General features: G+C 43.6%; 1 protein-coding gene across 2 annotated transcripts; it reads left to right on the top strand.

The window, feature by feature from the left end:
- The first annotated feature begins 1,678 nt into the window (after positions 1–1,678).
- Positions 1,679–24,053, top strand: DNAJC8 (DnaJ heat shock protein family (Hsp40) member C8). 2 transcript variants are annotated; one of them, XM_068968304.1, is made up of 9 exons: positions 1,679–1,771; positions 5,106–5,207; positions 12,521–12,577; positions 15,697–15,763; positions 16,281–16,375; positions 17,917–17,988; positions 20,695–20,786; positions 21,788–21,863; positions 23,285–24,053. In XM_068968304.1, the coding sequence occupies exons 1-9, from the start codon at positions 1,694–1,696 to the stop codon at positions 23,405–23,407; spliced, it is 762 nt and encodes a 253-aa protein (XP_068824405.1). In that variant the 5' UTR covers positions 1,679–1,693; the 3' UTR covers positions 23,408–24,053. The 2 variants fall into 2 exon arrangements, with proteins under 2 accessions (XP_068824405.1, XP_068824406.1); XM_068968305.1 differs by lacking the exon at positions 21,788–21,863.
- Positions 24,054–26,627: the final 2,574 nt, after the last annotated feature.

The following is a 26,627-nucleotide window of genomic DNA, read 5'->3' on the forward strand; positions in this document are numbered from 1 at the left end:
GTCTCTAGATACTTCAGTGCCATTCCTGTTTCAGAGGGCTTCCCTGGTGGCTCAGATGGTAAAGAGTCCACCTGTAATGCAGGATCCCTACATTGATCCCTGGGTTGGGAAGATCCCCTGGAGGAGGGTCTGGCAACCCATTGCAGTATTCTTGCCTGGAGAATCTCCATGGACAGAGGAGGCCGGTGGTCTATAGTCCCTGGGGTTGCAAAGAGTCAGATGAGACTAAGTGACTAAGCACACAGCACAGCATCTGTTTCAGAAACTCTGCTTCTGGTTCTCAGATAATGTTTTTTGATTATCTCCTGGGTGGGCATCCAGTGGAAGGTCTTGGTGAGTTTGTGCAAAAGATCCATAGAGGCATTAGGGTGGCTGCAATTTAAAAAAAATGGAAAACAACAAGCATTGGTGAGGATGTAGATAAATTGTAACCCTCCTACATTGCTAGTGGGATTGTAAAATGGTTCAGCCACTTCGAAAAACAGCTTGGCAGTTGCTCAAAAGGTTAAGTATGGAATTATCATATGACTCAGCAATTTCAGGGAGAAGGCAATGGCACCCCACTCCAGTACTCTTGCCTGGAATATCCCATGGGTGGAGGAGCTTCGTGGGCTGCAGTCCATGGGGTCGCTAAGAATCGGACACGGCTGAGCGACTTCACTTTCACTTTTCACTTTCATGCATTGAAGAAGGAAGTGGCAACCCACTCCTGTGTTCTTGCCTGGAGAATCCCAGGGATGGGGCAGCCTGGTGGGCAGCCGTCTATGGGGTTGCACAGAGTCAGACACCACTGAAGCGACTTAGCAGCAGCAGCAGCAGCAGCAATTTCATTTCTAGGTACATACCTCCCCCCAGTAGAAAACTGGTACTCACACCTTCATAGCAGAACCATTTTACAATAGCCAAAAGATAGAAACAACCCAAATGTCCATCAACTGACAAGTGAATAAACGAATTGTGGTATACACGTATGATGGAATACTATTCAGCCGTAAAAGTGATGAAGTAATGATGTGTGCTATATTTCGAAAGAACCAGGGAAACATGCTAAGTGAAAGAAGCCAGACACAGAAGGTCACATGTTGTATGACTGCATTTACATGAAACATCCAGCATAAGTAAGTCCATAGAGACATTGGCAAGTATGGGAAGAAACTGCTTATTAGGTACTAAGTGTCCTTTTGGGGCGATGCAACCGTTTTGAAACTAGACAGGTGGTGATTACACAATACTGGGAATATACTAAAGACCACTGAATTGTTCACTTTAAAATGGTTAACTGTATGGCATCTGTGCATGCGTGCTAAATCACTTCAGTCTCCGACTCTTTGCGACCGTATGGGCTGTAGCCTCAGTCGTGTTGTACTCTTCGTAACTGTAGGCCGCCAGGCTCCTCTGTCCATGGGATTCTCCAGGCAAGCATGCTGGAGTGGGTTGCCAGGCCTTCCTCCAGAGGATCTTCTCAACCCAGGGATTGAACCCCTGTCTCATTATGTCTCCTGCTGCTGGTGGGTTCTTTACCACTATCGGCACCTGGGGAACCCCAATTTAAAAGTTTATTTAAAGGTATCTGGCTGGGCGGCGACCCCTTTAAGAGACGCAAGGAACGGGCCGGGGTTAGAGAGGCGGGCCTGTAAGAATCACGTGAGGTGGCGCCTGCGCAGAAGAATCACGTGGTCGCTGGGCCGGGGAAATGGCGGCTCCAGGAGAGAGCGGGGCTTCGGGTGGAGGTGGCAGCACGGAGGAAGCATTTATGACCTTCTACAGTGAGGTAAACACGGAGTGAGGAATGGCGGCACCGGGGCGACCCCGCCCTGGGCTATCCTCCCAGTGGGAGAAGGCAGTGATCCTCCTGGCCTGGACCGTTGGGCGGCCCCTCCTGTCTGGCCTTTTGGGAGGTGGGGGACTCGGGGTGTGTGTGCGTCTCCTTCTGATACTGCAGGGGGATCCCCTGGAAAACTAAAAAGGGGCGGGGGTCTGACGTCTGCGGGGAGGCGTCGAGTTTGGCCAACGAAGTGCTTGGGCGCGCGCAGAGTTTCCCAAGTTCACGTAGTCGGGTGCTTTCTGCGGCTGGGAAAGTGGGTCTACTGGAGGCTGGTTAAACGGGTTGGTCCGCGATTGTATTCAAAACGGAAGCACTCTCTCCTCTTAGTCCTCTGTAGTGAGTTTTAGTAGTAGTTATTTCTGACATTCGAGAACGCTAGGCATTGTGCATCATGCCTTGTAGGCACTGTCTCCATTTTACAGATGACATACCTGAGGTTTAGGGAGGTGAAATAATTTGTTCAGGGTCTTAGAGCAGATAATAGTTTGGTATCATGTTAGGACCGAAGTAAGTTTGGTTTGAGCCTCATTTACTGTCGCATCTCCATCGGGTCCTGCGTAGTAGTTACTCAGTGAATATTTGTTGAGTGGATGAATGAATAAAAAGGATGGCTCTTGGAGTCATAGGACCTCGGATTGGATTTTTGCATGGCTGTTAACGTGACTGTGACAATTCTTTCAAGCCATTGATTTTGCTAATCAATTTTCACGTTTGTAGAACGAAGTTTGTTATTAAAACGAGTTTTAATGAGGGTTAAAAGAAAGTTTCATAAAATATAAAGAAGAAGCTACTTTGTAAAAGTTAAAAACAAGGCTGGATGTGAACTTCTTTAGCTTGGTGTGGATTTGAGGAATGGAGTTGCTCGCCACCTGGCTGTGATGTATTCAGTTAAGCACCGTGTTACATTCACCTTTTATCTCTGGTATTTGTAACAGTGCTTGCTACATAGTTGGGTTTCCCTAGTGGCTCAGACGGGGAAGGCAATGGCACCCCACTCCAGTACTCTTCCCTGGAAAATCCCATGGGCGGAGGAGCCTGGTGGGCTGCAGTCTGTGGGGTCGCTAAGAGTCGGACACGACTGAGCGACTTCACTCTCGCTTTTCACTTTCCTGCATTGGAGAAGGAAATGGCAACCCACTCCAGTGTTCTTGCCTGGAGAATCCCAGGGATGGGGGAGCCTGGTGGGCTGCCGTCTATGGGGTTGCACAGAGTCGGACACGGCTGAATCGACTTAGCAGCAGTGGCTCAGACTATAAAGAGTCTTACTGCAGTGCGGGAGACCCGGGTTCCATCCCTGAGTCGGGAAGATCTCCTGGAGAAGGAAGTGGCAACCCACTCCAGTATTCTTGCTCGGAAAATCCCATGGATGGAGGAGCCTGGCAGGCTACACCATGGAGTCCGACAGGACTGAGCGACTTCACTTTTGTTACATAGTAGTTTCTCCGAAATAATACATTTTAAAACAACATAGTACATCCATTTATAGTCTACTTTCAAAATGTCTCATTCACTTTGAAGTGTTAATTTGCTGGTACTAGTGTTTTCTGGTGGCTCAGATGGTAAAGAATCTGCCCAGAATCTGCTGCTTATACGGAAGACCGGGGTTTGAACCCTGGGCGGGGACGGTTCCCTGGAGAAGAGAACGGCTACTCTCCAATATTCTTGCCTGAAAAATTCCATGGACAGAGGAGCCTGGCGGGCTGCAGTCCATGGGATTGCAAAGAGTCAGACACGACTGAGCGACTAACAATGATGGGTACTGAACAATTATAGGGGAACTTGTTTTAATTTCTTAGTTTTTTTTTTTTTTAAAGCAATCCTGGTTTGTTTAAATTTTAATGTCAATTTCATTTGTGAGCTGTATTGCACAGATGACTGGTGTGTTTTTTTTTGTGGGACGGAGTATTTGCTCCTGGGGGCAATGACTTATGACTGTTTTGCTGTAGTTTGCGCTCATCTTAGCTACTCGTGATTATGAACAGAACGGTTTTCATGAAATAAGTTATATGCTCATGGGCTATGGGTTTCATATTAGGTACTGTACAAACATCATGGGTGTCTGATTTTCCCTTTTGTGGTCCCATTGAAATGAGCCATATCTCTTAGGAAACTCCAGCAGTGCTAGAGCTTGCCCTGCAGACACCTTTTTTTTTTTTTTAATCTACATATTTACTGGCATGGTTTGTTTAATGAGAGAAAATGTCTAAAGGAGGACCATTTAATCCTCATTCAACTAATGTTTATTGAGCACCTGATATGCACTTTGTCCTGTATTGTTTAGCTCCTTGGAGAAATGGTAGTTGACAGCAGAAAGAAGAATCCCGTCTTCATAGGGCTTTCATCTGAATAATGAACAGATGTATAATATAGTGTTAGGTAGTGGTAAGTGCTATGAGGAAAAATGAGACTGGGAAAAAGAGAGTACGGTCGAAGGTGGGGAGTGGCGTGCTGTTTTACAAGAGTTAAGAGGGAAGGTGCTGAGAAGGAGCAGCTTTTCCTGTTACTGAAATCCTTTCCAACTCTGTTTTGGCCATAGAAATAAAGATAGTATATATACTATGCCAGAGGTTCATTCCAACTAAAATTTCAGTTCTGACAGTGGCACCAAGGATGTTTTTCTGGGGCTAGCCTGGTGCTTGTTCTCCTTGGTATCGTATTCAGGTCAGGGATTTTTCTATTAGAGTTAGAAAGGTAGAGTTATTTGCTCCCTCCCACATACTTTTTAGGTGTATTTTTTTTAGTGTCTATTTCAGTGTAATTGTATTTTCCCTTTCTTTAAAAGTTGTGAATTAAGTTCGAACATTCACAAGTACATCTTCCATCATTAGAGTAGAAACTCTTTGAAGGTAATAGCTGTGACATATTTATTTTTAAATCTTCTTGCTCCCTGCTCTGGAGTCAAACTGTTGGGGTTAAAATTCTGGTTTATAACTTAAGTGATTGGGCAAAAATATGAGTGGTTACAAAAAAGTTGAGTGGTTACAAGTCAGTTGACCAAACTCTTAGGTTTGTTATCTGAAAAATGTGGATAATGGTGGTACCTACCGTAAGGGATTGTTGAGAGGAATCAACACCTGTAAAGTTTTTGTAATTTCACATTATATTAAGTCAGTAATTGGTAGCTGTTGTAATTATTCCTAAAGTGTTTAGCAAAGTACCTTGAACATGTAGACACGCAAATAAATGTTTGCTGACCATGTCGGTGAGTTACTTGTTGAGATGACAATTTATAGTTCATTACTGAGCTTTACTAATGAGGTTTTTATTCCCTTTATTTTAGGTGAAGCAAATAGAGAAGAGAGATTCAGTTCTAACGTCCAAAAATCAGATTGAAAGATTGACTCGCCCTGGTTCCTCCTACTTCAATTTGAACCCGTTTGAGGTGAGCTGTCTGATGTTAATGTGGCCTGCAGTAAGGAATTTTACCTAGCTGTGGGCAGACTTACTTCAAACACATACCTAATTGGTACTATGCATAGTTGGAATTGAACTTGGGTGGCTTTATTGTGAGCAGAGCTTGCTGTCATCTTTTAGTAACCCAGATATATATAGATTTATTTTCAGGTGCTATGGAATAGCTAGCCTTGGTAAATTTAGGGTCTTTGATTTAATTTATTTGTTAAAACTTTCCTGTTTCACCACAATAAAATAACTCAACAAGCAAAAAATGATCATATAGACAAGGATGTACACTTTTGAATTTCCTTAGTTTCATAACTTCAAACATTTCCTGATGGTAAAAGTAATTCATGTTTCTTATAAAAATTAGAAAAATACAAACAGCAAGAATAGTCATGTGTAATTCCATCTAAGAAAACACCTGTTTATTAAAAAAAAATTTTTTTTTTTGAAGTATAGATTTTTTAAAAAAGTATTATTTATTTACTTGGTTGCACTGGGTCTTCATTGCTGCAAGGGGTCTTTCTCTAGTTGTGAGTAGGGACTATTCTTCAATGAAGTGTGCAGACTTCTTGTCATAGTGGCTTCTCGTTAGATTCAGTTTATGCAATGTTGACAAGAATAGCACAGAAGTGACACTGCATTCTCTCTGTCACCTGTAAAGTGGAACATGATTTTGATTTAGCCTATTACTAATGATGTTAAGTTGATCTCTTAAAGAAGTGCCTGCTAGGTTTAGTTATGAAATTAACTTTTTTCCCCTTTCTAGGAACACTTTGAGAATGTGTGAATGTACTGTCCTTGTCGAGGTTTCAGTTTATTCATTTGTCAGTGTAGACCTGGGGTTTCCTATTTTATTCAGTGGGTTATGATTCAGTATTATTTATTCTGATGCTCAGATATCCCAGATTTGACCAGCAGGTTACTTTCAAGCCAGCGCTTGTCTTTTTTTTTTTTTTTTTTTAATCACTGTTTGATTCATAGGCACTCTTGTACTTCTCTGAACCCAGCCTTGAATTAACCATTTCTTTGAGGATCTCTTGAATTCCTTTTAATGAAGAATGAATTTTAGAAGTCAAGATTTGGGTGCTGAGCATGCCCGTTGCCATTGTCATTACTCCCAGGCCCTGTTGGTAGATAGGGCTAAGGCGTTTGTGTGTCTGTGTGTGCACACACATACAGGTATTACATAAAAGTTCAACCCAACAACACAGGATTTATTCCAGGATGTTTTTCTTCCACTATTCATAGTTCCCTTCTCTGATAGCAGTCTGGCTCCTGTTATTTTTATTTTTTAAAGTACTGGTATTTTATTTATGCATTTGGCTGCCTCGGGTCTTCGTTGTGGCACACAGGATCTTCACTATGTTGTATGGGATATTTGGTTGCGTTGCGTGGGCTCCCTAGCTGTGCCACACAAGCTTGGTAGTTGTGACACTCAGGCTTAGTCGTTCCTTGGCCTGTGGGAACTTAGTTCCCTGATCAGGGGTCAAACGCTTGTTTCCTGCATTGCAAGGCAAATTCTTAACCAAGGCCCTCCCACTGTCTCTAATTTATATGTTTACTTAATTGATGCCCCTGTATGAATCTGATCTCCCATCCCTTCCCTCATGTGAATGCCCTCCTCTCCCTGCTTCACTCTCACACCAACCGCAGGTTGCCTCGCTATGCAGAAACCCCTCTCCCTACCTCTGAACTCTCAACTCCACTGCCAGGTCACCTGCACCTTGGTGTGGGTCTCACCTGGCTCTGCCTCCCGTGCCTGCCTTCCAGCTGCCGGGAGCTGTCTTCATCCTTCTTGGGTCCGGCATCCTCCCCACCAGGCAGGCATCCTGCCTGTCCTGCTCTGGCTTTGACACCCTGTGTTAGGCTACCTTCCTCTGGGAGCACCCTCGTCACCTTTCTTGGGTTCTGACTTCATACTCCAGGTCACTCCCTGCATGGAGGTCCTCTTCACTCTGCTCATGTTCCAGCTCTCTGTGCCAGTAAAACCTGGGCTCCTGGTCCCAGTTGGGCTGCTCTGTTACTTTGATGCCCTCCTCCGTGGACACCCACCTCGCGGTGCCTCGGCTTGCACACCCCATGCTAGGCTTGGGTTTCGTGGAGACGTCCTTGTTGGGCTGCTGCACTCTCTGCCCATCCATGTTGGCAGTCTCACCCTGCTTAGGCTCTGACACCATGGGGCAGGCTACCTGTCTATAGAGATGCCCTCTTCAACCCACTTTGGCACTTCCCGTCGAGCTACCCTTCTGTGGATGCTCTTCTCACCCAGCTTGGGTTCCAGCACCACGTGACTGGCTGACACTCCTCCTGGGGTTCTTGTCTTCTTTGTCCCAGATAGACTGACGCTCTGCTTTGACCATCTTGACTTCCTACCTGAAGTGAATGTCTACTTTACCTGGTCCCACTTAACATATTTGAAAGAGAAGAAGAAAATGAAAAAGCTGAAACTTAATCATAACTAATCATTAATTAAGCTTAACTTAACTGATCATTAATCGTTTAGTTATGATTTTGGGGAGGACAGAGAGGAAGATGATATATTTGAAAGGTGATGAAAGAATTTGACGGTATATCCATTCTGTTGTGTTTTAATATTGAGATAGTGTATACTGTGAAAGGGGATCACTTGATTGTATAGCTTACCCCTTTATTTGTTAAGATAATTCGTGTGTTCTGTGGAGATGTGGTTGATGAGGAGTAACACTGTTGGGACTAGCGTGAACGCTAGGATTTTGCTGTCCTGCCAGTAATAGAACTTCCTGCTCCACAGCTCCTGTCCTGTAGGAAGTGTGTGTGAATGTGTAAAGAATAGGTAGGGTCGGCACACTTGAGGAGGTGCAAGGTGGTGGTTAAGTCTGCAGGACTCCATGACTGTCCATGAGAACTTTTGCCTTTTCTCTTTTTTTTACAAATATGCTGGCCACTGTATAGCGTGGCTGTCACTGTCGACGTCTTTTTAAATTGAAGTGTAGGTGACATGCAGCGCTGTGCTAGTTTCACGTGTGGCAGGGTGATTCAGCCATGCGTGTGTGTGTGTGTAAATATATATTCTTTTTCAGATTCTTTTCCATTTTAGCTTATTACAAGGCATTGAATATAGTTCCCTGTGCTGTATAGTAGTAGGTCCTTGCTGTTTATCTGTTTTATATATAGAAGTGTGTATCTGTTAATCCCCAAATCTTGATTCATCCACCCTCCACCCTCATTGTCTTCTTGTAAAGTTGACTTTTGGCCCTAGGTCAGGATTAGGTATTCCTAGAAATTTAGGAAATCTTTCTGTTGAGGAAAAAAAAAAATCTTCCATTTAGAAAAAAATCTTCAATTTAGGGAAATACTTCTGTTTCTTCATGCAACAACTGGAGACATCTAAATGAATCAGACTTTTCTCTAGAAGTAAGCAGACTGGTCTTTTCCTGGTAAGAAGAAGTGATGTCATAATAGCTGTCCTATTCGCTGTAAATTGAAATGTGAGTAGTCGTCCTATGTACCATTTTATTGAGCAGCAGGTAGAAGAGGGACCCTGAGGGGTCTTATTACAGGAATTCTAATCCACAGGGCTTTCCCTGCCCCCGCCTCCTGCCGTCAGTGCAGCTCCCTATTTGGACTTATTTCTAACCTTCAGCTGTTAAGCGAGCATCTTTCTCTTATGCATTCTAAGAATGTTTCCTCCCCCACTTCCTTTCATAGGCTTAGATGAATCTGTGCTCCTGCTGAGTCCTGCCTTCTTCATATTTCTTTTTTCTATTTAACTTTAAAGCCCCAGAAGGCAGCACCACAGACTTTTGTTTTCTGTTTATCTTGTTTGGCACTTTGGAAAGAAAGATATTTGTCTCACAGGACTCTGGAACTTGCACATTATTCACAGGTCAGAGAGTTCAGATATGACCTAAGACTGGATTTCTCTTTCAAGCAGAAGATCCTAAAGGTGACAGTTGCACTTGGTTTGAGTTCAGGAACTTATATTGATGTAAATGCCACAGTCAAGTGTTTTCGTTTCTGTGTGATGATTTATTCACTCTCTGAGGTCCAAGACTGTGGATTTTTCTTTGCAGCATCCCCAAAGCCAGAGACATCGTAGGAGCTCAGAAAAATCTTCCAAGAGTCTGAACAGACCTGTGTGCTTCCTTAGAGTCATAGTGACTGACATAGTATTTATCATGTTGGTGAGAATTACTTGTGACTTGTCTGTTCCTTCCTTTGTGGACCTTAAATTCCAAGAGAACAGTAGTGAGCACAGTATCTAGCAATCCGTGTTGCTTATAATTTGTATTGAATGTGTAAACGGGCTTCAAAGAGGTTTGGGCTGGTTTAGGCCTGTTGTCTTTACTATGTTTCACGGCTACATATGGCACCTCCAATGCTTAAAGATAGGAAAGGAGTTGGATTAGCTAACTTTGAAGGCACTCAGTGACTACATGTTGCAGTGATCAGTGTATCTATGATCTGAGTCTTGGAAAAATAACTTTTGGCATGTGTCTGTGGGTATGTGTATATTTATACATTTTTGTTGTTGTTTAGTTGGTAAATCACGTCCACCTCTTTTGTGACCCCATGGATTATAGCCCACCAGGCTTCTCTGTCCATGGGATTTCCCAGGCAGGAATACTGGAGCAGGTTGCCACTTCCTTCTCCAGGAATCTTCTCAACCCAGGGATCGAACCTGTGTCTCCTGCATTGGCAGGTGGATTCTTTACCACTGAGTGACTGGGAAACCCTATATTTATACATACCCTCTTCATTTTTGCCAAATCGTCTGAAAGGAAGCTGTAGACATTGATGCTTCATGGCTAGGTATCTTAGCATTCCTCTTCTCCAAACAAGAACACGTTTCCACATAACCACAACACTATTACCACACCTAGGAAAGACCACATTACTGCAATTCAGTAAACATCATCGGGGATAGAGTCCACACTCAAATAACTCTAATTGTCCTTAAAAAAGCCCCCAAAACCCTCGGTTATAACTATTTTAGTTTTTAACCAGGGAACCAGTCAAAGTTTATGAAATACATTTGGCATGATTGGTTCTAGACTGTAGCTTTATTGAGGCTTTCTTTTTTTGTGAAGGCGGGATGATTTCTATCCTTTCATATTCATCTGAACACCTTTTTGGGTGTGCTGGACTTCCATTTGTTTGTTCCAGTGCATTCCTTTTTTTCAGAACCAGGAAAGGTAGGGTTCTCTAAATATTTGTGTGTGTGCGGTTATCTCCCTTTGTCTGTAAATCTTATTTAGCTGTATTTTTCCTTTTGAGTGACTCCCCCCACTCCCAATTCCTTTCTCTCTTGGGGTGGTATGGTGGGGCACACTCATTCTTGAAAAGTCTTTGTTTTAAAGATTTTCCTTTTCCCTCATCCCCAGTTGTATGCCTGATATTTGAGAATGGGTGTGCTCTTGTAGTAACCTTCAGAAGTCTCTTGAATGTAGGGGTCATTCAGCCTCCTTGTCTACCAATAACTCTGCTGCTGTAGGTGGGCTGTTTGAATGTTTGGACAGCTTGCTATAAATCTTGACATTACTTTTTGTCAAGTTTTTCTGAGACTCTGTAAGCATCTGACTAAGTTTGGCAGATTATTTTTCAGTTTTAACTTCTTTGGTATGTATTTTTCATTTCAAGATCTTTTTTTCTCTTTATCCCCTTTAATGACTGATCATCAGTTCTATTAACCTCAAACACACTTATTTCTGACCTCTGTCATCTTTCCTAACCAGGAATCTCAAGCTGTAATATGATTCAGATCACCTGGGGATCTTGTTGAAATTTTGATTCTGATTCAGTCTCACTGATGTGGGGCCTGCTCTTCTGAATTTCCAACAGACCTTCTCACCCTCTGCCCTTCCTTATGCCTTGAATACTAAGTAAATAAATAGATGCTATGTTGAGTCTATGGAGTAAACTGTGAAATCATCTGGTTTAATTGTATTTCTTATAATGAACCCTTCTTTAAAAAACTGTATTTATGGTAATTTAAAAAATGTTTTCCCTTATTTATCTTTGCATTTCTAAGGGTATAGCAGCATGTTCAGCAGGTAGTAGCTACTGTGTAAATGTTTGAATGAATCTATGTTGTGGTGGTGGGATCAGAATCCTTGATGAGAAATGTCAACACCAGGATACCCAGGGTTGGAGAAGAATGATAAAATTTGTTTTTAAACCGTATTGTGCAAAAAATAACAGATGTCCCTGCCATTTCGCTGTACGCTAGTTCTGCTGAGCTGGAATCAGAGTTTCCCAGAGTGAGCCCCAGGCAGTGGTCTCGGGTTTCCACTCTAGGTTGAGAACCATTGAGCTGTGTAAATTTTAACATGGAGCCAAGTTGCATTTCTGAATTGAGGTGAAAAATCAGGATATATTTAAAGTGATGAAAGGGAAGAACTTCCAATCAAGAATATGCTACCTGGCAAGACTCTTGTTCAGATTTGACAGAGAAATCAAAAGCTTTCCAAACACTCAAAAGTTAAGAGAATTCAGCACCACTAAACCAGCTTTACAACAGATGCTAAAGGAACTTCTCTAAGCAGGAAACATAAGAGAAGGAAAAGACCTACACAAAATAAACCCCAAACGATTTAGAAAATGGTAATATGATCATATATATTGATAATTGCCTTAAATGTAAATAGATTAAATGCACCAACCAAAAGACAGACTGCCTGGATGGATGAACACTGGGTGCAAGTACGTGTATCTCCACTTACCACATCACTCTACTTAAGCCTCCAAATTGTATGTAATAATTTTATAAATGTTAACATTATGGCTTGCAGTTGTAATTATCTTTTATTTAGTTGATTGTGAAAACTGATAAACATCTTTTACTGTTGTTAAAAAAAAATCAGGTAGTCTTGTGGGGGGGTGCTTTATTTGAAAATCAACAGTTTTTCCTCGTTTAAGAAAAACAAACAGATAGCCAGCCTAATTATTTCCTTGTTGAGTTGCTATACTTTCTCCACATTTGCAAAGATAAGTAGAGGGTGGGTGCTCTACTTAATGAAAAGGAGTGAATGAAGGAGGAGGCAACATTTTTCTCATGGTCTGGAAGCATGTACTGTTTATAGGGTAATTTATTATTTTTCTGATGGAGTGAAAGTAACCACTGAATTAATTGAGAACCCTGAAACACTATAGCTGTTACTCTGTTACAGGTTTACTCATTTCTGTTTCTTCAACATTTTTTAGAACTGTTCTAGAATGCTGACAACTGTTAGATGTCAATTATAATTACTGGGCATCTCTTAAATCTGTAAATTCTTTTAATCTCTTTTACAGTTTTGATTTTGATTCTTCCAGGTTCTTCAGATAGATCCTGAAGTGACAGATGAAGAAATAAAAAAGAGGTTTCGGCAGGTATGGTACTCTATTCCTGTAATAGGTAGAGTTTGAGCCTTTTGAAAATGTGTTGAGCATGTGATTTTCTTCAGACTTAACTGTTAAACAACTTTTGGGCGAACTTTTAACTTATTTTTTTTTTCTTAAATTTTGTAATTCTCAAAACAAATTACAGTGACTTAATCTTAAATAATTGAATGATCATAGCTTACCTATGAATAGGATGAATTTTACATCCAAATAGAATCTCTCCAACCCCTTAATTAAGAGGGGAAAGTACAAGGTAGCGTAGAAAGCTTTCACGGAGTCATATTGTACGGTACTTACCAAATCCCCTGGCTTGGTAAGGGGATCATCTCTCTAGGAGAGAACATGTTAAATGATTTATAGTAGTGATTTACTTTTAAGATCCCATTCCTCAATAATTCTATCTTTTGTGAACCTATATGAATACTCAAAAGATACCTGATTTAATATAAAGAGTGCTTTCAGAAAGTTCTCTCAGAAAGGAGATCCAAGACCTCTGATTATTGCTCTTTCTAATATTCAGTAACTCAGGCTGTAGAGTTTGTAGTAGCCTTTTAAAACACCCTTCCAGTCTGGGGCTTCTCTGTTGGGTCAGATGGTAAAGAATCTGCCTGCAACGTAGGAGACCTGGGTTTGATCCCTGGGTTGGAAAGATCCCCTGGAGAAGGGAATGGCTACCCACTCCAGTATTCTTGCCTGGAGAATCCCATGGACAGAAGAGCTGGGTGTTCTACAGTCCATCGGGTCACAAAGAGTCAAACACAACTGAGCAACTAACGCTTTGACTTTCAGTCCAGTTTTGACAGCTGAGTAACCCCCACCCTTTTCCTCTATGAGCTGAATAAATCATACTTCCTCTAATGTCTTTGGAAATTAAAATTTCTTTATATTTCATGCCTTTAAAATTTCTTTTTTCTTCAACTTACATCTTTTATGTACTTTATTTTAAAGTTTTTTTTGGCCACACTGTGAAGGATGCAGCATCTTAGTTCCCCCACCAATGATCAAACGTGCACCCCCTGCTGTAGAAGCATAGAGTCTTAACCATTGGACCACCAGGGAGTTCCCTGTGATTGGTTTTTCAATACAGTCATTGCCTTTCCATTGCTGACTCATAATTGTCTTCAGATCTATTATTAAGCCAAGGTGTTTTTAATTTTTGCCCACCCAGTCATTTCCCATGATATAACTTGATAGTTTTTTTCGGTTCCTGAGTTCTACTCTGCACTTATCTTCAGCGTTTGCCTCTTTTTCTAAAATTTCTAGTTTTCTAGTGTAGCACATTAGCAGTTTTCCCCAGTTAAATAAGCATTTATTCAAATTCATAGTCAAACCTTTAGACTATTTATGTAACAATACAAATAACTCAGATTTTTTATTTAGTCGTTAATAAGCCCTAATTGTTAAGAGTCTGTGCTGGAGCTGTATGACTTGAGTTTCAGTCTTGGCTGTACCTCTTACAAGCACTGTGAGCTCTGGCAAGTTACTTTCAACTTTTCTGTGCCCTGTTACCTCATTTGTAAAATTCATGTAACACTAGTGACTACCTTGGGATTGTTAATAAGGATTTGAATGAGGTTACACGCATGAGCAGTTAGACTAGGTCTTGTTTATGTGCTATTGTTCATGTGTATTGGTACGCTAAGTTCTTTATTTGCATTATCTCATTTCATCTTTATAACAATCCAGTGATCTAAAGGTATATAGTATTGCCCCACTTACAGAGGAGGAAACTGAGGCGGGGTAAGTGAACTGCTCAGGGTCTTACAGCGAGTTGGTGATTGCAGTTGGAATTGGAACCCAGGATTCCGGCTCCGGTGGTGCTGGGCTTAGCATTAGAGGCCCACTTGCTTTTATCCCAACGCAATCCCTGTGTTCAAGCTGTTTCTGTCTGTCAGTGACAGGTCAGTGGTTCTTAACCCTGGCTGTCTGAAAGGGTCACCTGTGAAGGGTTCTGTTTTTAATTTTTTAGTCATAAGAAGTTTTAATTATATTTTAAAAAGAAAGAATAAAACAATGAGAGCCCATATATTCACCATCTGTATGCAATAGTTTCCTTCAGTAGCTGTGTATTTTTGGCTGAATTGTAAATTACAGACACCGTGATACTTAACACCCAAATACTGAAGCAGTTATCCCACCAAAGTAAAGAGGACATTTTCTTTTTTCTTTTTTAATTGGGAGTATAATCACTTTACAGTGTTGTGTTTCTGCTGTACAACAATGTGAATCAGTCATAAGTATACATATATCCCCTCCCCAAAAGGACATTTTCTTGCATAACTGCCTGTCACACCTAACAAATCAACACCAGTTCCTTTGTATAATATCATCTGATACCCAGTCTCTTGCTCTGCTATGCTCAGCCATGCCTGACTCTTTGCCACCCCGTAGACTGTAGCCTGCCATGCTGCCCTGCCCATGGAATTTTCCAGGCAAGAATACTGGAGTGGGTTGCCGTTTCCTACTCCAGGGGATCTTCCCGACCCAGGGAAGGAACCCACATCTTTTGCATCTGCTGCATTGGCAGGCAGATTCTTTATCACTGAGCCACCTGGGAAGTCTGTGATACACAGTCTATAGAGATTTAAAAGAGATTTAAAAAGTACAGATGCCAGTGACTCATTCAGAAGGTCTCAGGCTGGAAAGTAGACCCCTGTATTCCTAAAAATGTTCACAAGGTTCAAGCACAGCCGGAACTGAGAGCTACTGCTTCATATTAGAAATTCTTTCAGGAAAGAGATGATATCTCAGACCTGTTTAATCCTTTGTAGTGCTCCATGTAAGAAACATAAAAGGAACTTGGTACTTTTCATTTTTCCCTTCCCTCACCCAAATTATCAGAGCATCTTCATGATGCCAGGCTGATATTTGTTCTCAGCTAGCTGTTTTCCACCTGTGTGCATTTACCTGTGGATAATTGAATGTTATTAAGGACTAGTATAATACCTCTGGGCATTTTATGACATTTATTAATTTAAAAAAAAAAGCTTCTGGCTAACAGTTTTTGCCCTAGTATCTTAGAGCTTTTGGTTGTAGAGAGGTGCAGTGCAGGTGAAGAGTTATTAAAAGTTTCTTTTACTGAAAAACTAACTTTTCTCTGATTATAGTTATCCATACTGGTGCATCCTGACAAAAATCAAGATGATGCTGACAGAGCACAAAAGGCTTTTGAAGGTATTTGTAAATTTACCTGCTTGTGAGTAACACTGTGTCAATGCTAAGGACTAAGTGTTCCTAGTCCTGGATCAAGAAAAGAATGTTGTAGTTTTGTCTTCTGGTCGTGAAGAAGCTGTGGTTTTCAGAATAGTTGTCATTCAAAGCAGAATGTTACTGTTTAGAAATAGGCCTTAACTTTGCTTAGTTAAAACTTTTGTGTGCCAACAAAGACTATTACTGCGTAGGCTCATTCTTTTTTTCCTTTGAACATAAAAAATAATTGGAAGAATTTGATCACTGAATTAAATCTAGATATGGTGTAATTAGCCTTGAGTATATATTTAATTTTCTTCCAAGGCTCTCAAAGAAAGTCATTGCCATAGTTGTATGTTTTTAAATTAGTGTAACAACAGTAAATAATTTAACAAAGTAGGGAATGCTTGTAGATGGCACAAGTCCATTTGCACTGCCTGAGTAGAGTTCAGACTTTGAGAGGGTGTTTGCAGAAACAGTTAATTTCAATGTTTTGCATTAGCTGTGGACAAAGCTTACAAGTTGCTACTGGATCAGGAACAAAAGAAGAGGGCCCTGGATGTAATTCAGGCAGGAAAAGAATACGTGGAACACACCGTAAGTATTTATAGTGCTGCTGTGTTTACAGGAAGTATTGGTGCGCCTCGGGCACCCTGCAGGAGGGTAAATGTTACTGTTGACATAGCAACGCCTGCCTGGCCCGACTGCCCCTGTGGCCTCCGCTCCTTTGCGGTGGTTGTGGTCATGCACAGTGTGTGCCTGAAGCTGGCCTTCACTCCTGGCACTGAGGGTGCATGGCCAAGACGCTGCACCTAGCTCTTTCTCTAGCACTCCCATGTGTGGAAAGCTCTTTTTGTCTTCTCCGCCCTGTGCCCTGTTCTGAGAGTGGAACATTAGAGCAGCCGTGCTGCTGCTTGGCCCTGGACTGTTATCCTTGTCTCTGTGAAAGAGCTGAAACAGGGGCTTGAGAAAGTCTGGCAAGGGCATGTGAGTACATTTTTATAAAAAAACAGGAGGAGGTACATGTCTGTGTTACAGCAGGGTTGGGAAGGACTCACCTGAAATGAATTCACTTATAGCTGGCTTTATTTTTTTGCCTAAATGCCTAAATCTCCTGAGTGGTGGGAAGTGTTAAGAAACTATCTTAACTATTTTCTAACTAGCTATCTTAAGAAAGGTCTTTGTTTTAATTTTTCACCTGGGGCAAAACTCTTGCGGCTGTTTTAGAAGGGCAGTTACTATTGGGAATGAATATAGATGTGACCCTTTATTGGAAGAGCTTTGGTATCTGTAACAACTGTATAACCAGTCATAGGGATGAGGCCAGTTTAGATGAAGGAAATGAGTAAAAAGAAGAGACAGACTGCCATAACTGTGTCTTGTTGGTCAGACGCTGGAATTCGAGGGCCAAATTCTGGTAGATACCCAGGAAAGGACCTGACCATTTGTCCACGAATTATTGTAATTGTTACCCTTCCTCTGTATTTTGCCTGTAAAGAAGCCACCACTCTTAGGCTGTCTGACCACAGGGTGGCAGTAGGGCCTTTCTGAGCTTGGAAGGCACTTGGCGTTTTGCTGGACTGAATGGTAATTTATTGGAGTAAATGCCATTCTTATGTGAATGGATATATTTATTTTCTGGGGGGATCTCAATGGTGGCCAAAATGATGTGAAAATTGTTGGTTTAAGGAGGTTTCCCGGTGACAGTTACCCAGAATGCAGGTGTAGAAATGCCAGAAAACAGTCATATTTGATGCTGCAAATTCTGTAGCTTCTTTAAAACTTGACAGATCTACTTTCTTTGCTATAAACACATAACCACGAGCCCTGAAAGATAAATGCATAATCTGTTCACTGTGTCAAAGACTCTTTGGATCTGGCCTGGGATGTGAGTTGGGAACAGCGCCCCTGTTTGTCCCCTGGTGTGTTGGATTTTAGATGAGGTTGGAGAAGGGACCCCGGTTCCTCGTTTTCTTCGATTGCATTGCTGGTTTGGAGGGGAGGCAGGGGCTTATCTTTTTTCAATGCAGACTTTTTGTTACAACTGTAGAAAGGTGCACACATCATATGTGTGCAGCTTAATGGATATTGTCAAAGTATAAGTGCTCATTTTTTGATGGGAAAAAAATTCTTTTTAGGTGAAAGAGCGAAAAAAGCAATTAAAGAAGGAAGGAAAGCCTACAAATGTGGAGGAGGATGACCCCGAGCTGGTAGGTTCGAAATGGGAAAGGCCACGGCGTCTCGTGTGAATGCTTCACGGCTGCTGGGTTAGAGAGGGAGGCGCGAAGACTGATGGCGCATGCTGGAAGCAGTTTACCTTACAATGTGGACACGTACATGCATTCTGCCTTTTGAAAAATCCAACTCTTTGGGGGACAGAGGACTATGGCTTTTCCTTTGAGGATGTGTCTGCTTATTGGAGCTCACACTTGACTTTATAAAACACTCAAAGCATCGTCCATGGTTCCTGCTTTTAATTTCTCCTGAAGAACATCGCAAACTGAGGTACCTATGAAGCAGACCCAGAGCAGAATCCTAGGTTGTTGTTTTCAGATACCTCACCTGTACCTTGAATTCAACAGCAGTTATTTTTAGAGTCTTAGGTTTGACTCTTTCTAAAGCATTCCACTTGGTTTTAAAAGAACCAACAAGGGCTTCCCTGGTGGTTCAGTGGTAAAGAATCCACCTGCCAGTGCAGGAGACATGGGTTCGATCCCTGATCTGGGAAAATCCCACAGGCCTTGCAGTAACTAAGCACGTGTGCCACAGCTACTGAGGCTAGAGCTCTAGAGCCCAGAAGCCTCAATTACGGAGCCCACGCGCGGCGGCTCCTGAAGCCTGTGTGGCCTGGAGCCTGTGCTCTGCAACAGGAGAAGCCACCCCAGTGAGAAGCTGTGCACCGCGGCTTGAGAGTAGTCCCTGCTCGCCACAGCTAGAGAAAAGCCCATGCAGTCAGGAGGAGCCAGGAAACAAACGTGCCAGCAAGCATTTGTTTTTATGACCACATTCATCCATTTCTGTGATGTTTTAAGTTGCCTAAGCACAGTGCAGTTGCAGCTGGGATGGTCCGCTTGGGAGCAGCCACAGTGACTCTGAGCGCACAGCTGTCTCCCAGCTGTGGGCACCCGTCGTGCTTCAGGTAACAATATGCTTCAGGGAAATGGCAAGCATCGGTCGATCCTGTGGGCTCTTCAGTGGGGATTGGTTAAGAGAGAGATTCTACTTATATATTTGTGTCTCATTGCCTCACTAGCCTGAAAAATGTCAGGTCATCTTAATCTTGCCTCAAGTTAGGTCAAGTAACTTGACCCACACGCTTATCTTAAACGATTCGCAGAGGGGCAGCTGTCCTGCTAGGGCTGCTTCCTATCAGCTCCTTCCATCAGCAGCTGGCCCCCTCTTCTGTGTGGCAACACTGCTTCTTGAGAACTGTTAGGCCATCTTTTCTGCTGAATTTTAGGTTTACTCCATTTCAGTATTGTAGTTTTTTTCTCCTCAGCCCTACTTTCCCTTCTCTTTATGCTTTTTAGTCTTTTCTGAAGACTCATGTATATTCCTTGGTCCTTCTCTGTTGTTAAGAACCTTAACTTTTTTTAGTTATTCCCCTCCCTGCCCCACCCCCTGCCCCCCGATTATAAAGGAACACATGCTAATGATAGAAAATTCAGAAAAAGCAGAGAAATACAAAAAAATTAAAATCACCAGAAACGGTTCATCCAGGAACTTTAAAAAATATTGAAATATTCATATGGCTTCCATCGCCTCTTTCATTGTCCTTATTAGGGACTGGACTTTGTCAGCATTGCTTTCCTTGAGCACTGCCTGGCAGGTAACAGTGTTCAGAAGTGATAGTAATTTGAGGATTCCTTTATTTCCCTTTTTCTCCATATATCACCCGTTGCTCTAGTGTCTTTGAGTTTAGGATATAAACCCTATGAAATCTGCATGATGGGTTATTTTTTTATATTTCTTTGTATATTGAAATATACAAAGTGTTTATCTTGTGTTACAAATATAATATTGTGTTATCTGTTTCTGTCAATGTGTGAGTCAGAATACAAGTTCAACTGCATACAACTGAGACCCCAAATGATGGTGGTTTGAACGAGCCGGTGCCCTTTCTCTCCCCAGTGTAGCCGTCTTTGGGGACACGGCTGCTGGACTGTGTGATTTGAGGCCTCGGTGTCCTCCTTTCTGTAGCTCTGCCACCGAGTGTGTCGACTTCATTCTCGCAGTCCAGGAGATGTGGTCACCCTCACGCACGGCAGGGTAGAAGGAGAGGGCAGGAAGGAAGACGTGTGCTCCCTCCAAGAACATTCCAGAAAGTAGCTGCATCACTTCTCCTTACAACTCATTCGCTGAAACTTCAGTTACATGGCCACAACTAGCTACAGAGAAGCCTGGGAGATGCAGGCATTTATGCTGGGTGGCCATGTGCCTTGAGATAAGGGATTGTGCAAGAAGGGGGAAGAGATAATGGGGTGAAGATGGGGATAGCTAGTAGCTCTGCCTCAATCGAGAGACTTCCGGGACCAGTCTGCTTGATGGCACCCTCAAGTGGTACAACTAGGCCTCAAGTGGCCTCACTCAGACTAATTATGAAATATGTGTAGAAAGAAAAATTGGAGATTATTTTTGCAAGTTGGAAAGGGCCCTCTGAAATTTCCATGGTTCTGATAAGCAGGTTGAGTTGCTTTTGTTTTCCCCACTGATGCTTTTTTACCGGAGCAAAGCTCCTCTGTATCATCCTCATGTGGAAGAGTTCATAGATATATGTGTTATTTATCTCCCAGGAGAGAGCCAGCATCAGTTTTTCCTTGTTGGTCTAATTTGCCTTTGTTCTAGGCTCTATCAAAAAATATTTAATTCAAATTGCTGATAAAATATTTACTTTTCTTTTGTTCTTTTTTTTGTAGTTCAAACAAGCAGTATACAAACAGACAATGAAACTCTTTGCTGAGCTGGAAATTAAAAGGAAAGAGAGAGAAGCCAAAGAGATGCATGAAAGGTATATATTGGTATATTCGTTTAAGCCATGTCTAAATACCTAGATTAACCAAGATGGTTTTTGGGGATTTTTCTGATGAAGTAATTACTCTGCAGTACATCATTTAAGTACTTGAAATAGGAAAACTTTGGAATCACTAGGGTAAGGAATTCTGTCAGACTTCTGGGAAATATTGAATAGGTTTGTCCTTAGGGCGTTTATAATCAAGAGTGCGCGTTGTTTTCTTCCTGATTTCCTGGAGTGAAGTAGGCAGTTACTGAGGCCAGAGCCTTTTGTGTGAATAGTGGCTGCAATTTTGGTGAGTATTTAGTACTGTACAACGTGATCTCTTACAGTGTACTTATTGCCCTAAAATGTGATTTGTCTTCCTCATCAGAAATCTCGAGGCTGGGGCTTCCCTGATGGTTCAGTGGTTAGAACTCCATGCTTTTCACTGCTGAGGATTCGGTTCGATCCCTGTTCAGGGAACTAAGATCCCAGAAGCCAAGCAATGTGACCAAAAAAGTTAAAAAAAAATAAAAATCTTGAGGTTAATTTAGTTTACATATTTTGTATTGTTGATTGGTGTTCAGCAATAACTAGGTTTTGTTAGTTGGGATTGTGTGAAGTGGCTTGTTTGGGGATAGGGTTTTGTGCAGAAATCCTCTTGAATGAGAACTTTTGCTGCTGTGATGGCCACTCATGGAAGTAAGGTGGCCTGGGTTCTCAGGATGGCTTTGTCAGGGTCTGAGCCCAGAACCTCCGGTTAGTGTTGGCTGGGCTTTGATGACCAGATCTGTCTCTGTAACGGCAATGTCTGTATTTTGCCCCGCGGCCCTGCCACGGTCTCATGTGCGTGTTTTAGAGTGAGACATTCGTGAAGTGCTCTGAGCCCTTTCCAGGAGAACCCTAGGGAGTTGTCTGACTTTGTATGCTGGCTTCTGTGGGGAAGATGCCTCACTTGTATGGTTAACACAGTCTCCAAGTGCCATCTAAATCCTGTGGTTTGGTTTTCCTCCTAGGAAGCGACAGCGGGAGGAAGAGATTGAAGCTCAAGAAAAAGCCAAACGAGAAAGGGAGTGGCAGAAAAATTTTGAGGTAAATTTCCAAGGTGACGGGGGACTCTTATTCCAGAGGGAGAAAGCTTCCCAGCTGAGAAACTTGATTGCCGGGCAGTCCTGGGACTGCCTGGGGCAGACTGTCAGGGAGGTGGTGCGCGTGGGGAAGAGTAGGGGCTTTGGGGACCGAGTCCTGGCTTAGCCGCCTCTCTGCTCTGGAGCTTGTTGGCAGGGGTGTGACAGGCACAGCTGCCAAGTGGGCTCAAGACAGTGGTTCACACATTTAATTTAGGGATAAATGTGGAGCAGTGCCCCACTTAGAGGTCTGTGAGTAGAACCTGAGGTTCTTGTAACCCCTAGTGTCCTGCCTGCAGAGAGACTTTGGGCTTGATTCCTCTTTGACATCCTGGTTCATCCTTCAGAGGCTCAGCCCGGTTTCCTGAGTTGAGCCACATTTGGTCTTATCTTCTGTTACCATTTAGGATTCAGGGTAGGGATTGGCTAACCAGAGATGCTGGCTTTGTTTCTGTCCCACCGCATGTGTGCAGAGAGCGAAAATGAGAAGGCCCCTCTTTAAGGGGGAAGGATTCCTGTGGTCCTCCCAGCACAGCCGGCCAGGCATTATGCTGGTTTCACATCTCCGTCCAAATTTTAGGGGGCAGAAGGAGGGTGTGGGAGAAAGAGTGACTGTACTGTTGGCCAGACAGGTGGCTTTGAGAAAAGGATACAGCCTGTGAGCTCTGGTGTCTTTGTTTGTGTAGTGGCATGACACACCACGGCTTTTGGTGAGGGTTAGAAATGTTGTTGCTCAGTCGCTCAGTCGTGTCTGACTCTGCAACCCCATGGACTGCAGCGCACCAGGCCTCCCCGTCCTTCACTATCTCCCAGAGCTTGCTCAGGTTCATGTCCATTGAGTCGGTGATGCCATCTAACCATCTCATCCTCTGTCATCCCCATCTTTTCCTGCCCTCAACCTTTCCTAGCATCAGGGTATTTTCTAGTGAGTCAGCTCTTTGCCGCAGGTGGTCAAAGTATTGGAGCTTCAGCTTTCTCCACAAGAGTGCTTCTCTTCAGCACAATTCGAAAGCATCCATTCTTCAGTGCTCAGCCTTTTTTTTAATGGTCCAACTCTCACATCCATACGTGAGGATTAGAAATAGCATGCACTGTTATTAGAAATAGCACCAAATATTTAGGCCAGAGGTCCCCAGCAAAGGATAGCCTCACTGTCGTGAGTTTTACTCATCTCATCCTCCTTTTCAGCTTGTGGTTTCTCCTGCCTTCTTGGGGGTGGTATGACTCTTTCTTGGGCCCATGGAAGTGGGGGGAAACCTCTGCTTTGTTATACTGTGATTATTCCAGAGGACCAGGCCAGGTCGGCATACAAGGGGGACGGCAGAGCAGGTGTAGCCCTTCCTTTCTCCAGCTGGTTTCCTCACCTCTGACCCCTTTTGTGTTTAGGAAAGTCGAGATGGTCGCGTGGACAGCTGGCGAAACTTCCAAGCCAATACGAAAGGAAAGAAAGAGAAGAAAAACCGGACCTTCCTGAGACCACCAAAAGTAAAAATGGAGCAGCGTGAGTGACCGCCAAGGGTCACGGCCACAGAACCTTCCCCAACTGTCTCCCTCCTGCTTTGAAGGACTCATTCTTTCCTCCCATTTCCACCCCAACATAGAGTAGTATTTGCTTTTTAGTCCATTTTGTTTTCAATACAATTTAATACCGATCAGAGTAATTCTTTTGTACATTGAAATGGGGGGCTCGGTTTAAAAAGAAACCTCCCCCCACTCTTACCCCCCAGACCAACTGGGACCGGAAGGTGCTGCCTTCTCTTCCCACAGCCTGTAACTTAATGTTTTGTACTTTACTGAAGTGTGATGGTTAGAAGCATCGTGTGTAGTTTGTGGAAATCATCCAATTAAACACAATGCTGACACTGGTGTTGCCGTGACTTCAGAGACAAGCCTGGGCCACCTTAGGAAGCCCCCTTGCTTCAGTTCCTTGCTTCTGGGCGTGGCGTCCTTCGAAGCCCCAGATCAGATGGGAAGGCTGCCGACACCCAGAGCGGTCACTGAACGCCCCGACGTCCCTGGAGTTCGGCATGTGCTTTCCCATCTGACTGGCCAACCCGCGTGGCATGAGGCTCCAAGCCACCCGACCTGTTCACTTTCCAAAGAGCTAGCCGTGCTCCATCCCGTACCGTGGTGTCCTCGCCTGTCTGCATTTGTTAGTGGTAATATTCTGTATGTGTAATAAATTTTTATACCCTAACCACCCATGTACTATTGCTCAGGTATTATTATTCCACGGGTGGGTCTCTTGTTGGGCTTGGCCCAGCCACAGAGTGCTTTGGATTTGGACAGACCTGGCTTCTGACCATTTACGTGCTGAACCTTAGTTTTTTGCACTTGCAAATGGGAATATAGATCACTGGCCCCTTTAGGGAGGATTAGCTACAGCTTATATAAGGTAGCTACCGTAGTGCTCAGCGGGTGTTGCCAGTGTTATTTCTGTGTGAAATGAAAATACTGATTCTTTTGAGGATTAAATGAAATAGTATATGGATGCATCCTGTCAATGGTATATATACTCTGGTGTCCTGCTGGCTGAGAGAGACAGGACTAGCCCTCAGGAGGGATAATGCAGAAAGAAAGTTGACACCTGAAATGTGAAGATAGAAACTGGGTGACTTGAAGCTAGACTTTCACAAAGTTTTGCAGTAAAGAGTTTTAGTAATCACCAAGGTACGATGTCTTGTAGTGTTGAGAGATCCTCCAACTTCTGACTTGCTTCTCTACGGGAGGGGGCAGAAGCTTGGGTGTCTTACTGTCCTTCTAAGTCCAGCTGAGTCCAAACTGCAGGTGATGAGACCACCAGGGTGGCTGGGTGGGGTTTTAACTAAAACCCGACCGGGATGGAGAGAGGAAACTGTTTAGTCAGCCTGCGGAGTGATGTCTGAGGCAGTGCTGGCCTCCCTGCGCTGGGAACATCCGTATTGTCTCTTAGCTTGAGCGCCCCCCATCACTCCAGGATGGGTGTGTACTTGCCCACCCCTTCCCTGGAGGTTATGTGGTGGTCACAGTTCAACTGGCTTTTGTAAGCTCATGAGGACCAGGCCCTGTCTTTGTCCCCAAGGAGGTTGTGTCAGTGATCAGCTCCAGGTATGCTTGTGAACCCAACAAATATCCTGGCTTAGGAATAAAACGTGAACGCCATGGGCCCTTGCCACTGACCTCATCTTCCTGGAGCGTATGGGTGGTGAACCGGCATGAAAGGTTCGGTGCATCCACTCTCCGGGGAGGGGACCTTTGGTCCTGTTCTAAGTAGTCGGGAGTGCTTCCTGGAGGAAGTGACCTTTTTGAAGTTGCACACAAATGAGGCCTATCTTCTCACAGAAGTCTGGCGGCAGGCTGTTTCCACGGTTGTTCATGACCTCAGCAGTGCCACCGAGGAGCCTGGCTCTTCCTTGGCCTCCCCTCTCTCCTCTCAGGACTCACCACCTTACCGTTGCAGCATCTTGGGTGGTGGCTGCACCATAGCTCACACCTGTTGCCAAGCAGAAGGCATCCAGCAAGCAAAACTTGCCCCTGGAGGTGTCATTGGCCCAAAAGTGTACAATGTGGCCACCTCTAACTGTAAATCTGGGAAAACAGCAAAGGAGGATGGGCAGCCCATAGACCAGGGTGTGCCCTTGGGACTGGATACCTACTATTTCCAGTAAAGTCTTGTTGGCAAGAAAGGAAGAAAGGCAGATTGACTGGCTTAGGACAGGGCTTGAGGGGAAGATGTTTCCATCAGAGGGAACGGTGTGTGCAAAGCCCCGGAGGGAAGAGTGTAGAAAATTCATGGAACTAAACACCCTTTTGTCATGCCTGGAGCAGAGAAGTGGGGCGAGGTGAGACCAGAGAGATCAGAAAGTCATAAGAAATTTGGGTTTCAGCCGCGACATCCTCTTTTCCCAGACGGACTAACGCCTTTCCATTTCCCTTCTGGCACAGGGTAGCCACAGACCCACTTGGGAGGTCAGCAGTGGTCCCAGCCCATTCCCATAACCCTGCTCAGAGCAATCTTTTCAACGATGACTTTTCCTGAGAGAGAGGTGTGCGTTAGGCACTAAACCAGCTATGTTACTCAGGCCAGGCATGGCTGTAGCAACTGGTCCAGCCCCTTCATCCGTGAATAGTGGAGGGGGCTCCTCAGGCAGGAAAGGCTGGATGGAGGCACGCCAGGGTCCAGAAAGAATGAGAGGCTAGATGAACCACTTAACGCTTCTTCCTGCAGTTTGCTGTGAATAACAGAGGTGTTCCCAGCACCGCCCATCTCCCCACCTGCAGCTCACTGCTTGCTGCCTGTGGGCCACCCTACACTGAGCCAGTTAGGGGTTGTACCCGGGCATTTAGGCCTCAGCTTCATCACATGTCAAGTGAGAACCGTCCCTTTAAAAAGAGGTGTAGCAATGGAATATTACTCAGCCATTAAAAAGAATACATTTGAATCAGTTCTAATGAGGTGGATGAAACTGGAGCCTATTATACAGAGCGAAGTGAGCCAGAAAGGAAAACACCAATACCGTATACTAATGCATATATATGGAATTTAGAAAGATGGTAACGATGACCCTATATGCGAGACAACAAAAGAGACACAGATGTATAGAACAGTCTTTTGGACTCTGTGGGAGAGGGCAATGGTGGGATGATATGGGAGAATGGCATTGAAACATGTAAAATTATCACATGTGAAACGAATTGCCAGTCCAGGTTCGTTGCATGATAGGGTGCTCAGGGCTGGTGCACTGGGAGG

This window comes from Capricornis sumatraensis, chromosome 3 (genome assembly GCF_032405125.1).
Source record: "Capricornis sumatraensis isolate serow.1 chromosome 3, serow.2, whole genome shotgun sequence".
NCBI classification, from domain to species: Eukaryota; Metazoa; Chordata; class Mammalia; order Artiodactyla; family Bovidae; genus Capricornis; species Capricornis sumatraensis.